Raw genomic sequence first — 11238 nt, forward strand, 5'->3', positions numbered from 1 at the left:
ATTTATTCCCTCAGGAGGACACCATCTCCATCAACCACAACTGGGTGAACGGCTGCAACGTGGCCATCATGTGGTGCTTCCTGCAGGATGAACTGGCAGCTGTCCAGAGGGAGATCAACCAGTGGAAGGATCCTATGGATGATTGGCACCTCCAGTGCCAGGTACAACATGGATCTGACTCTCCAAAGGGATCAGATATTCCAGGGATTTATTGTGTCACTTATTAGCACTCTGAGACACAGAATTCCTTCCCTTCCTACCTGGAATTTACATGTTTCCTAAAGAATTAGGGGCTGGTGGCAGCTTCATTTTGCAGGAAGTCAAAATATTCCCTTAATAAGCTTGGGAATGGCTTGTGCCAGAGGATATTTGGTATGTCCAGGTTGGGATGTTGTTTGGAAAGCAAATGTTTCAACTGCTCTCCTTCAACTTCTCCTTTCAAGACTATTCCTGGGAGAGCTGGGGGGGTTTCACCTGGAGAAGAGAAGGCTCCAGGGAGAGCTGAGAGCCCCTTGCAGGGCCTGAAGGGGCTCCAGGAGAGCTGGAGAGGGACTGGGGACAAGGGATGGAGGGATGGGACAAGGGGGAATGGCTTTAAGCTGAAAGAGGATAAATTTAGATGGGATACTGGGAAGGAATTGTTGGCTGTGAGGGTGGGGAGGGACTGGGATGGGTTTCCCAGAGAAGCTGTGGCTGCCCCTGGATCCCTGGAAGTGTCCAAGGCCAGGTTGGAGCAACCTGGGACAGTGGAAGGTGTCCCTGCCCATGGCAGGGCTGGGACTGGATGATCCTTAAGGTCCCTTCCAACTCAAAATATCCTGGAATTCTATGAAACAGTGAATTTAAAACAAGGATAATTTAGGGGAATTTTCTATGTCTGAAAATTGATGCTTTAAGAGCCCGTATTTCTGCTGAGCAGGGTTGTACCTTGGGTGCTCTCCTGGCTCTGGCTGGGAGAGAATTCCACCCCTCCCAAAATCTTTGCCATGAAACAAATGCAAAGCTTATTTCTGGAGGCTGTTCCTGGATGGATTTCCTCCAGAACTCCTTGGAAAACGCAGCAATTCAGTCCTTATTAAAATCAGGCCGTTGCTTTTGGGGCCGGTGCCGCTTCAAACACAGATCACCAAAAATGATTAAATACAATTATTTATGATCCCATATAATTATTACCTTGATAAAATCTGATTTTGGAATTTTGACTGTAAAGCTGGGGCTGCCCCTGGATCCCTGGAAGTGTCCAAGGCCAGGCTGGAGCAACCTGGGATAATGGAAGGTGTCCCTGCCCATGGTAGGGGTGGCACTGGATGATCCTTAAGGTCCCTTCCAACTCAAACCATCCTGGAATTCTATGAAACATGGTGATTTATGATTCCATACAATTATAACATGGTTTGGTGATGTTTTTCCCTGGAAATTTAAGTGTTCTTTCCGTTTCAACCCCTCCCCGATTTCAGCTGATCATGAAGTCCTGCACGGGCATCGACTACAAGGAGTTCTACAACTTCCTCAAAGTCATTGCAGAGAACAGGATTTCCGTCCTGGAAAAGGGCCTGGATGACGAGGCTTTGGCCAAGAACACTTCCAAAGCTGCCATTTCCACCCTGGGAATGCTCCACGCCGTGTTCGACCTCAAGAGGACGGTGAAGGTCTTGACGTCCCTGAGCGCCAACGAGGATTTCAAGAAGCTGGATCTGACCTCCCTCTCCCCCCCTCCCGAGGCTTTGCTGCACCACCTCAAAGCTGCCATAGATACAGCCCTGCTCTGACTTCCCATTCCCTGGGTTCTTTGGGAAAACCAACCTTTCCCAAAGGCTCTGGAGAAGGTTCCTCCTTCCCCGGTCACCGGCTGAAGCGCAAAGAGCTTCCCCGCGTTCAGCAGGACGTTCATTTGGGAGTCGTTGGATGGAGGAGGGGAAAAAACGATCCCAGATGAAGAAAAATCCCCCAAATCTTGGCAGGATTTTCTTCCCAGTCAGGGAAAGGGGACAGAAGTTCCCTGTGGATAACCAAATTCCCTGTGCTTCCAAGAGCAAAGCTGCACTCAAGCTCTGCTTTGTCTCCTCACAGCTCCGTGATTTGAAGGCTTCCAGGTGCTGCTCAGCTTATCTTTTCCTTCTTTTTTTTTTTTTTTAGGGAATTTGAGCTAGTTTGCTTCCTTGGAAGCCTGAGCTGGAGCCTGGATGAAGTGCTGGCTCTACTTGTGTCCTCCAAAGCTGGAATTCTCAGGTGGAATCAGCCCTCCAACGGCTCCAGGGTTAAATTTAACATCCTAATTAAGACACTGGAGCCCTGATTGCAATTAGAGCACTATTAATTAAGCATGTGACCCCCTCACCCCTTCTCCCCCAAGCTGAAAAGGAGGAATTGGAATGCACTCCCACATTCCCACCCACAATTCCAAGGCACAGCAGGGATTTCTTTGATCAGGGAAGTCAGCCAGGAACCTCCTCTCAGCTGCTCCACTGTGGTGGGCACACACCAACCAAGAAGCCCTTTGCATGGTTCCAACAGCACAATTCCCAACTGGAATGCCCAAATATTCCCGGGGAAACCTCCCTCTTGCTCTTCCAGAGAAGCACAAATGGCTGCACACTGTTACCACTTTAGGGCTCACTTGAATTCTTGCTCAAGAACTTCCTCAATTTTGTTCCCCCCCCCCCAGGAAAAGCAGCTACAAACTGTATTTTTAGGAAGTGCAACAGCAGAAACCCGGAGTAGGCTGAGAATTCCCTCGTTTTCTAGGTAATTCCATGGGTTTGTACTCGCATGCACTTTTTGCATGTCCTTTTTCTAGTAGAAAAGAAAAAAAAAAAATCTGCATTTTCGAGTAGCAAGTGGTACCTGGAATGAAAAACTCCTCACCCAGAGCATGGAAAAAACGTGGAGAAAACAGCATTTTTATTTTATTTTGGATCAAACCATCCCAGTGCTCCAACCTTCTGGCAGGAGGTTGGAAAAGCACCAGTTTGAAGCAGCTCCACAATTCCAATTTCACAGCTGGGGCTCTTTCCATTCTCCAAAACTCAAGCTGGATTTTTCCTCCTTTTTTAATGAGGAAAGGGACATTTCCTAAAGGTGAGGGACAAAGATTCCGAGCTGCCAATCCTGGTTTTTGGTAGGAAAAGCACGTTTTTGGGCCTTGCAATCCTGCATGTTGTGACACTGGTGGTTAAACCATGCAAAATGAGATTGATGGATCCAGATTTGGCACTTCCAATCCCTTCACCCCCGAGAATGAGCAAGGCAGGAAAAGGAGCCCCGTGCTTCCTGAAAAATCAACGAATCCAAGCAAATTCTCAAATGCTGGAAGGCAGCAAAGAGATTGGGATAAGGAGGAGGCAAGCCTGGAATCTCCCTTCAAACTTCCAACCAGCTTTATTTAAATACATCCAGTAGGAGACTCTCATCCCAATATATTAATTCTTGTAATCAGTGTTATTATTTATTAAAGCATCAATCCATGTGAGAAACAGGAGCCAAGAGCTTGTGTTGTGCCTGGATAGTTCATTAGTTACACCTGGACAATTAATTCAAAGTCAAACTTTAAAAAATAATTTAAAAAAGAAAAAAAAAAAGCAGGTTAAAATCTGTGTCAAAACCTCTCCAAATGCACCTCACACAGGTCTGGGAGGGACAAAAAAATCCCAAATATCCCTTTGATTTTCCAAAGGAAGGCTAAATCCCAGCCTGATTTTGGCGTCTGGGGGGGTCTGTCAGCACAAATCCCCTCGGAAAAGCAGCAGGAAAAACAGGTGTTTGCATGTTTTCTCTTCCCAGGAGTTGGGATTTCTCCCCCCAGACCAACATCCCTTTTCTTCCAAGCCCACAGGAAATCCCTGCAGAATTCCAGAGCAGCAGGAGCAGATCCAAGGTGCGGGTGTGACATTCCCTGAGGCTTCAATAAATCCAGATCTTTTAGTCTCCTAAACCACGGGAATTGGGGAATAGCAGCTTTCAAAGGCCATGGACAGGTCCTGAGTTTAGCCCAGGGAGGAAGAGGAGTGGGGAAACCCCCTCTGCCCTCCAGGAATGGATTTTTTAGGAATGTGGGGGTGACCTCTCCAACCAGAAATGGTCCCCCCCGAATTCCTGTGGTTTCTCTCCAATAAACTCTTCTCCTTTCTGTCCGTTCACCAGAGCAGGGAAAGGAGCTCCCTGGGATTTGCAGGACAAGGAAAACGAAACCACAGGGCCAAAAGAAACCTTTTCCACTCGGGAAGAGATTCCCAACCACCAGCTGAGGTTGGATAGCGAAGGGTTTTTATCCATCGGCATCCCCGTGTGTGCTTTAGGAGCGGGGTTATTCCAAGGAAACCCGCAGCTGATCCAAGAATTCTTCCCTTTGAAAGGCAGCCAGAGCAGCGGGGACACGAGGGATTCCTCATCCAGCGGGAAAGTGCAGCGGGAAGGATGTTCCCTTGGGATCCTGGGGCTCAGGAGCTGGGAGTCAGGGGGCAGCTCTCCCTCGGGTGGAGCCTCATCCTCTGGATGTGCTCGTAGCACGACTGGGAAGGAGCAGAACAAGGGAGTAAGGAGAAATTTGGGAACTCAGGGACGAAATTTGGGAATTTGGGAAGAAAATTTAGCAACCCGGGGACAAAAGTTGACAAATTCGGGGCCAAAATTTGAGAAATTTGGGGCAAATTTTGGGAACTGTGGGGCCAAAATTGGAGAATGTTGAGGCCAAAAGTTGGCAATTTTGGGGCCAAAACTTGAAAACTTTGGGGCCAAAATTGGGGAACTTTGGGGCCAAAATCTGGCAGCTCGGGGCCAAAATTTGGCAAGTCTGAGGCCAAAATTGGAGAACTCTGGGGCCAAAAGTTGGGAATGTTGGGGTCAAAATTTGAGAACTTTCGGCCCAAAATTTGACAACTGTGGGGCAAATTTTGGGAACTTTGAGGCAGAAAGTTGGCAACTTTGGGGACAAAATTTGGCAGCTTGAGGCCAAAATTGGAGATCTTGGGGCCAAAATTTGAGAACTTTGGGGCAAATTCTGGGAACTGTGGAGCCAAAATTTGAGAATGTTGAGGCCAAAAGTTGGCAATTCTGGGGCCAAAACTTGAGAACCTTGAGGCCAAAATTTGGCAAGTTTGGGGCCAAAATCTGACAACTTTCAAGGGCAAAATTTGGCAACTTGGGGCCAAAATTTGGCAGCATTGAGTCAAAATTGGGGAACTTTGGGGCCAAAAGTTGGGAATGTTGGGGTCAAAATTTGAGAACTTCAGGGCCAAAATTTAACAACTTTGGGGCCAAAATTTGGCAACATGGGGGGCAAAATTTGGCAGCCTTGAAGCCAAAATTTGGGAACTTTGGGGCTAAAATCTGGCAACTTTGGGGCTAAAATTTGGGAACTCTGGGGCCAAAATAAGAGCTCTTGCAGCCAAAGAAGCTGTGCTGCTCCCAAATTCAGGATTAAATCTGCTGTCAGTGAAGGATAAGGATATTCTCCAGATTCTTTGGGAAAATCAACTCCTGTTCCAGGCACAAAACCAGCCCCTAAAATTCAATCCCAGCCCAGCTTTGCTGCAAGTGGAAAAAAATTCCCTCACCTCCAGTGCTGTCAGCAGGAAGTCAAACATTCCTCCTTGGTTGGTGGGATCCATCAAGTCTCTGATCAGATGGATTTCAGCTCCCAGGTGCTGGATTCTGGGGAAAGAAATGGTCCCAGTTAGGACAAATGGGTTGGAAGGGACCTTAAGGATCATCCAGGGACACCTCCCACTATCCCAGCCTGCTCCAACCTGGCCTTGGACACTTCCAAGGATGGGGCAGCCACAACTTATTGATGCTCCATCATAAGAAAACTTCATTTTCCCCTCTTTTATTCCCTCCTGATCTCATTTACAGTCCAGGAAGATCCTTAGAAAACCTCCCTCATCCAGCACGGCCACGGGATATTCTGACAGGAGAAGAGAAAAAACCAGCCTCAAGGTGCTCCAGGGATTGGATATTAGGGAAAATTTCTCCATGGAAAAGGCTGCCAAGCACTGGAACAGGCTGTCCAGGGCAGTGGTGGAATCACATCCCTGGAATTGTTCAAAAACACGTGGATGTGGCACTTTGGGGACATGGTCAGTGATGAACATGAGTTGACTGAAGATCTTAAAGGTCTTTTCCTTAACAATTCTAAGATTTCATATAAAAAGTTTAAATATTCCACCCTTTTTATTTTTTTTTGGAGGCCAAACATATCCAGGAATCCTTGACAATCATCAGCCAAGGATTTTGGCTCCGATTTGCCAGGAGATCCAGTTTCCTTGGGCTGGATGGAGGCAAATTCCTGCAGTTCCACTGGAAGCCTCTGGCAGGAATGTGTTACACCCACAGGCATTCCAGCCAGGAAAACAAATCTGAGGTTCTAATAATTAATATAACCTTCTAATCTAATGGGCTAATTAACAAATATCACGGCCAAGACCTTCCCAGTCTCCAAACTGGATCCCAGTGCCCTGCTGAGAATGGAAAAGAGATGGAGGAGGGAGATGATGCCTTGAAGGCATCAAAAATCAGCCTTCAGAAGCTCCATGTCCCTGTTTTCTGTGGGAAAATGAGACTTCATTTACCAGGACAACCTGGAATTATCCTCTAGGAGAAGTGATGGACACTCAGGAATTCCTTAATCCCTTTAATCCTGGGCAACATCAGCTGGGTTGGGGTTACACAGAAACCCAAAAGCTCAGGAAAAAGCCCCTTAAAACCCCAAATCCCAGTTTTTATTTTAAATTCTTTGGCCTGTAGGACCCCATTTCCCAGGACAACCCAGAATTATCCTCTGGGAGAAGAGCTGGACACTCAGGAATTCCCCAATCCCTTTATATCCTGGGCAGCACCAGCTGGGTTGGGGTTACACAGAAACCCAAAAGCTGAGAAAAAGCAAATTAAATTCCCAAATCCCAGTTTTTAATTTCAATTCTTTGGCTTGTAGGACCCCATTTCCCAGAATTATCCTCTCGGATAAGGGATGGACACTCAGGAAGTCACTTTATATCCTGGCCAACCCCATCCCAGCAGAGCTGGCAGATCCCAACCCACAGAAACCCAAAAGCTCAGGAAAAAGCCAATTAAACCCCCAAATCCCAGTTTTTAGCAGCAGGATTGGGAAAGCAGAAGGTGCCACGTACTTGGCTCTGGACACGACGTACATGAGCAGGGGCAGCAGGTCATCCATGGGCAGTTTGTAGTCCTTGCCCAGCACCCTGCCCACGGTGCCCTCCAGCTCCTCGTAGGTTTTCTGCAGGATCAGCAGCTTTTCCCTGGGATCCACCGTCGTGCTGCGGGCGGGAAAAAACCCTGGCAAAGGGGCTCCCAACTCCACAGGCAGGAACTGAATTTCAGCTGAATTTTAGCTCAATTTTACCTGAATTTTAGCTCAATTTTACCTGAATTTTAGTTCAATTTTACCTGAATTTTAGCTCAATTTTACCTGAATTTTAGCTCAATTTTACCTGAAATTTAGCTGAATTTCAGCTAAATTTTAACTGAATTTTATCTAAACTTTAGCTGAATTTAGGTTGAATTTTATCTACACTTTATCTCAATGTTATCTAAATTTTATCTAAATGTCATCTAATTTTTATCTAAACGTCATCTAAATTTCAGCTGATTTTTAGCTGAATTTTCTCTCAATTTTATCTCTATTTTATCTAAATTTTACCTCCATTTTAGCTCAATTTTCTCCCCCGCATTTATTAACAACCTTGAATTAAATCCCAAATTTTCCCGGACTCACATGAGCTTCTGCAAACACTCGGTGGCCGACAGGAAACACTTGTCCTTGATCAGGGAGCGCCTCTGGAAAGGAGACACAGATCCTTTGGAACATCCCCCAGCACCACATGAATTCCCAAGGAGGTGATGGATCCCTCAGGAAGCTCCGGCACCACGCCACATTCCCAATCCCGTCCCGAAGAGCCGGAATTCCGGGATGTTTCTCACCTGGTTGGTCGTCAGGGTGAGATCCTTGAGAGGCCAGAGGTGCCTGGAAGGGGATCACAGAGACATTGAGAAGGGCTGAGCCCGCCCTAAATCCACCTCCACTGCTCCAGGGATAATTCCTATTAATTAATTTGGCTCATTAATCCAGGTTGGCTTTACTCCGAGATTCTCCTGAAAATAATCAATTTGGGAGAGTTTGGGAACCTTCAGATTCAACTCCTCCCACTGAGCCCAGACTGAATCCAACGGACACTCCGGGTGTCCCTGAGGTGCAGATGCTGCTGTGGTGGGAAAGCTGGTGGAGTTTGGCTCCACATCCCATTCCAGAGGTGGATTTAGCAGCAGGAATGGCTGAAGGAATCACCTGACTCCTCATTTTTGAGTCTGTGTGTCTCCACTCTCAGAGCAGACACCGCTGTTGCCCTTTCTAAGACACATTTATAAGCTCTGGCTGGTCGGTCCCAAACTGGAACAAAGTATTTTTTGAGGCAATAAAAGGGTTTTCCAGCCAAAAATTAAAATTAGTCCAGCTATTTGCAGCTTTTCCCTAGTCAATGCTGCCCTTCCAGGACAGGCAGGCACTTCCTGGCAGGATTTCCTCTGGCAGCACAAACCCTCAGTGCTACGGCCACTGACGGACCAGGAAGAGGCTCCGGGTCCTTTCCAGGATCACAGCCACGTATCCAGGGATGGAAAAACGCCACTTACTTCTGCACATCCAGAAATTCCAGGAGCTTGATGTCAGGGAACAGGCTGAGGTCCACGATGCCCTGGCAGTACAGGTCATCTTCCCTCTCGTGGTACAGCATGTAGAGCATGAAGAGCTCGGGGTAGAAGCAGGGCAGGATCAGGGGCAGGACCACACTGGAGGCCTTCTGGTCACTGGGGCAGAGAGAAACAATCCTACAGTGACATTCCAACCTTAAACATTCCCAAAACCACCCGGCACATGAGGGAAGAGGCAGCTCCAAGACCTCCTTGTTCTCCCTTCCTTCCTCTTCCCAAGTTCAGTGTCCCAGTTGGGCTGGAGTGACCTACAGGACACTCATCCCAGCTGGAGATCCTGCTGCATCCTGTGCTGTGGGATAGGACAGATCCCCACAAGATTTCCTTCATCCCTGGGAGAAACCTGGAGCACCAGAGACCTGTCTCCAGCTTTTCTTCCTGAGCTCCTTCAGTAGAAACTCGATCTCCAGCTTTTCTTCCTGAGCTCTTTCAGTAAAAACTCATCTCCAGCTTTTCTTCCTGAGCTCTTTCAGTAAAAACTCATCTCCAGCTTTTCTTCCTGAGCTCTTTTAGCAGAAACTCATCTCCAGACATTCTTTCTGAGCTGTTTCACTGGAGCATTTGTTATTTCTTAAGGGAAAAGCCCTAAATAAACTCCCTTGCAGCCCTTTTCCAGCTGCCCACAATGCCACCAACTGCCTGGCTTCATTCAGCCCCCATGGGAACGGTTTCAGGTTCAAAGAGAAATCCAGGCCAAACAGGGACAGCTGAGAAAAGAGGCTTCTTCTCACTCCCAAAAACCCCAAATCTGTGTCTCCCACTATTATTCCCACTTTCCTGCGCTAGGAAAAACACATCTTCTCCCTCCTTTGCCAGTGGCTTCTGCTCCAGAACATGAGTAGAAGAAGTTGTTTTCTTGCTTCAAGCAGAACTCCTGAACACTTTGCACCCTGAGGGAAGTGTGGGCACTAAACCTGCCCCAAAGGGACCCACACAGGGAGTTCAGCACCTGATGTGTTTTAGAAGACACCCCATTGTCCAAACAGCTTTAATGACATTCCCAGTGGTGACACCTACCTCATGTCTCCATCCACAGCCCCTGGGGACAGTTGGCCTTTCTGTTCCAGTGCCAAATGGAGCAAACCCCTGAAAGAGCAGCAGGAAAAAGGTTTAGTTCCCTCCCTCCTTTGTTTATTTTAGGGATAATTTGTTATTCCCAAGCGAGGAGCTCAGCTGTCCCAGCCCCAGGTGGGATATTAAAGCTCCCTGGAATTCCTGCAGGGTTGTTTCTGTGAGGAAATTTCACTGTTTGAGGGATTTCTCCTTTAACAGCAGAAGCCCCAGGAATGACTGAGTGTCCCAAAATCTCCACAGCTTCTGGAGAGCAGGGTGGTCCCTCTGGAATCCTAAATGTGGTCTGCACTGAGCACCATCTCCTTGAATTCCCACTCAAGGGACGTGGGACTTCAGCAACCAGTTCTCCAACCCATCCATGAACATCAGAGAATGGTTCTCCTCAGGAAGAGTAGCTGGGCTTTGTCTTGATATTCCACAGAATCCCAGGATGGTTTGGGATGGAAGGGACCTTAAGGATCATCTCATCCCACCCCTGCCATGGGCAGGGACACCTTCCACTGGCCCAGGTTGCTCCAACCTGGCCCTTGGACACTTCCAGGGATCCAGGGGCAGCCACAGCTTCTCTGGGCAACCTGTGCCAGGGCCTCCCCACCCTCCCAGCCAGGAATTCCTTCCCAATATCCCATCTAAATCTCTCTTCTTTCAGTTTAGAACGAGGTTTCCCTGGAGCCTTCTCTTCTCCAGGCTGCTCCTCTCATCCCACCTTTGTGTGGGAGATGCTCCATCCCTCCCATCCTCTTCCTGGCCTTTATTCCCAAACCAACTTCATCCTCCTAAATTGAGGATCAGAGAGAGGTCACCCTTTGTTTTTGTGGAGAAATATCAGCCCAGGGAACTCAACCAGGAGCACAGCAGGGCGAGGAGGGTCTCCCCCCAACATTTCATTCCCCAAAGCCCTCGAGACGTGAAGCAAACTTTGCCCTGAGCTCAGGAGCACCTTCCCATGAGCCAGTGCTCAGGTTGGACTGAACCCAACCCGACCTGTTCCCACCAGCTGTGCTCCAGGACAGACATTGGAGGGAACCAACCACCTGAGGATGTGAATACTGAATCCCAAAATGGAATTCTTACTAGATAAAACTGCCAGCAAATATTTAATTATTCACATTACACTGCATCACTGTAAAAATACACAATCGGAAGAATTTTAAGTCCTAGTGAGAAAATTGTAAAGTGTTTTCCAAGTGTGGTACAAAAACCCACTCATTGTGAGCTAAACAAGCCCTAAACGAGTGTTTATTGCTCTGCCCATAAACATGCCGAGTTCAAGAGTGAATTTTACCGTGGTTGTACCACTGTAATTACAGAGTGTGTGGATTAACATTCCTGAAAGACAGTTTTACATCACAGAATGGTGTGTACGTTGGAAGGGACTTGTGGAGGTCATAGAATCATAGAATCACAGAATCAGCTGGGTTGGAAGGGACCTCAGAGATC

General features: G+C 47.6%; 2 protein-coding genes across 6 annotated transcripts in view; one reads left to right on the forward strand and one right to left on the reverse strand.

Annotated features, from left to right (window-relative positions):
• JMJD4 (jumonji domain containing 4) overlaps window positions 1-3473 on the forward strand; it is a 6621-nt gene extending 3148 nt beyond the window's left edge. The window contains exons 3-4 of the mRNA XM_017830007.1: window positions 8-161; window positions 1458-3473. Of these exons, the coding sequence (XP_017685496.1) occupies window positions 8-161; window positions 1458-1769 (466 nt within the window). The 3' untranslated portion in view covers window positions 1770-3473. The remainder of the gene's footprint in view (window positions 1-7; window positions 162-1457) is intronic.
• Window positions 3356-11238, reverse strand: part of ALS2CL (ALS2 C-terminal like) — a 71880-nt gene continuing 63997 nt past the window's right edge. For 4 of the 5 annotated variants that reach the window (XM_017830046.1, XM_017830047.1, XM_017830048.1 and 1 more), the window contains exons 20-26: window positions 9742-9810; window positions 8647-8820; window positions 7939-7981; window positions 7733-7794; window positions 7125-7274; window positions 5553-5649; window positions 3356-4508 (exon numbers count right to left, since the gene is read on the reverse strand). In XM_017830046.1, the coding sequence (XP_017685535.1) occupies window positions 4437-4508; window positions 5553-5649; window positions 7125-7274; window positions 7733-7794; window positions 7939-7981; window positions 8647-8820; window positions 9742-9810 (667 nt within the window). In that variant the 3' untranslated portion in view covers window positions 3356-4436. The remainder of the gene's footprint in view (window positions 4509-5552; window positions 5650-7124; window positions 7275-7732; window positions 7795-7938; window positions 7982-8646; window positions 8821-9741; window positions 9811-11238) is intronic. The other variant, XM_017830044.1, reaches the window with a different exon arrangement.

This window comes from Lepidothrix coronata, unplaced genomic scaffold (genome assembly GCF_001604755.1).
Source record: "Lepidothrix coronata isolate B3197 unplaced genomic scaffold, Lepidothrix_coronata-1.0 Scaffold173, whole genome shotgun sequence".
NCBI lineage: Eukaryota > Metazoa > Chordata > Aves > Passeriformes > Pipridae > Lepidothrix > Lepidothrix coronata.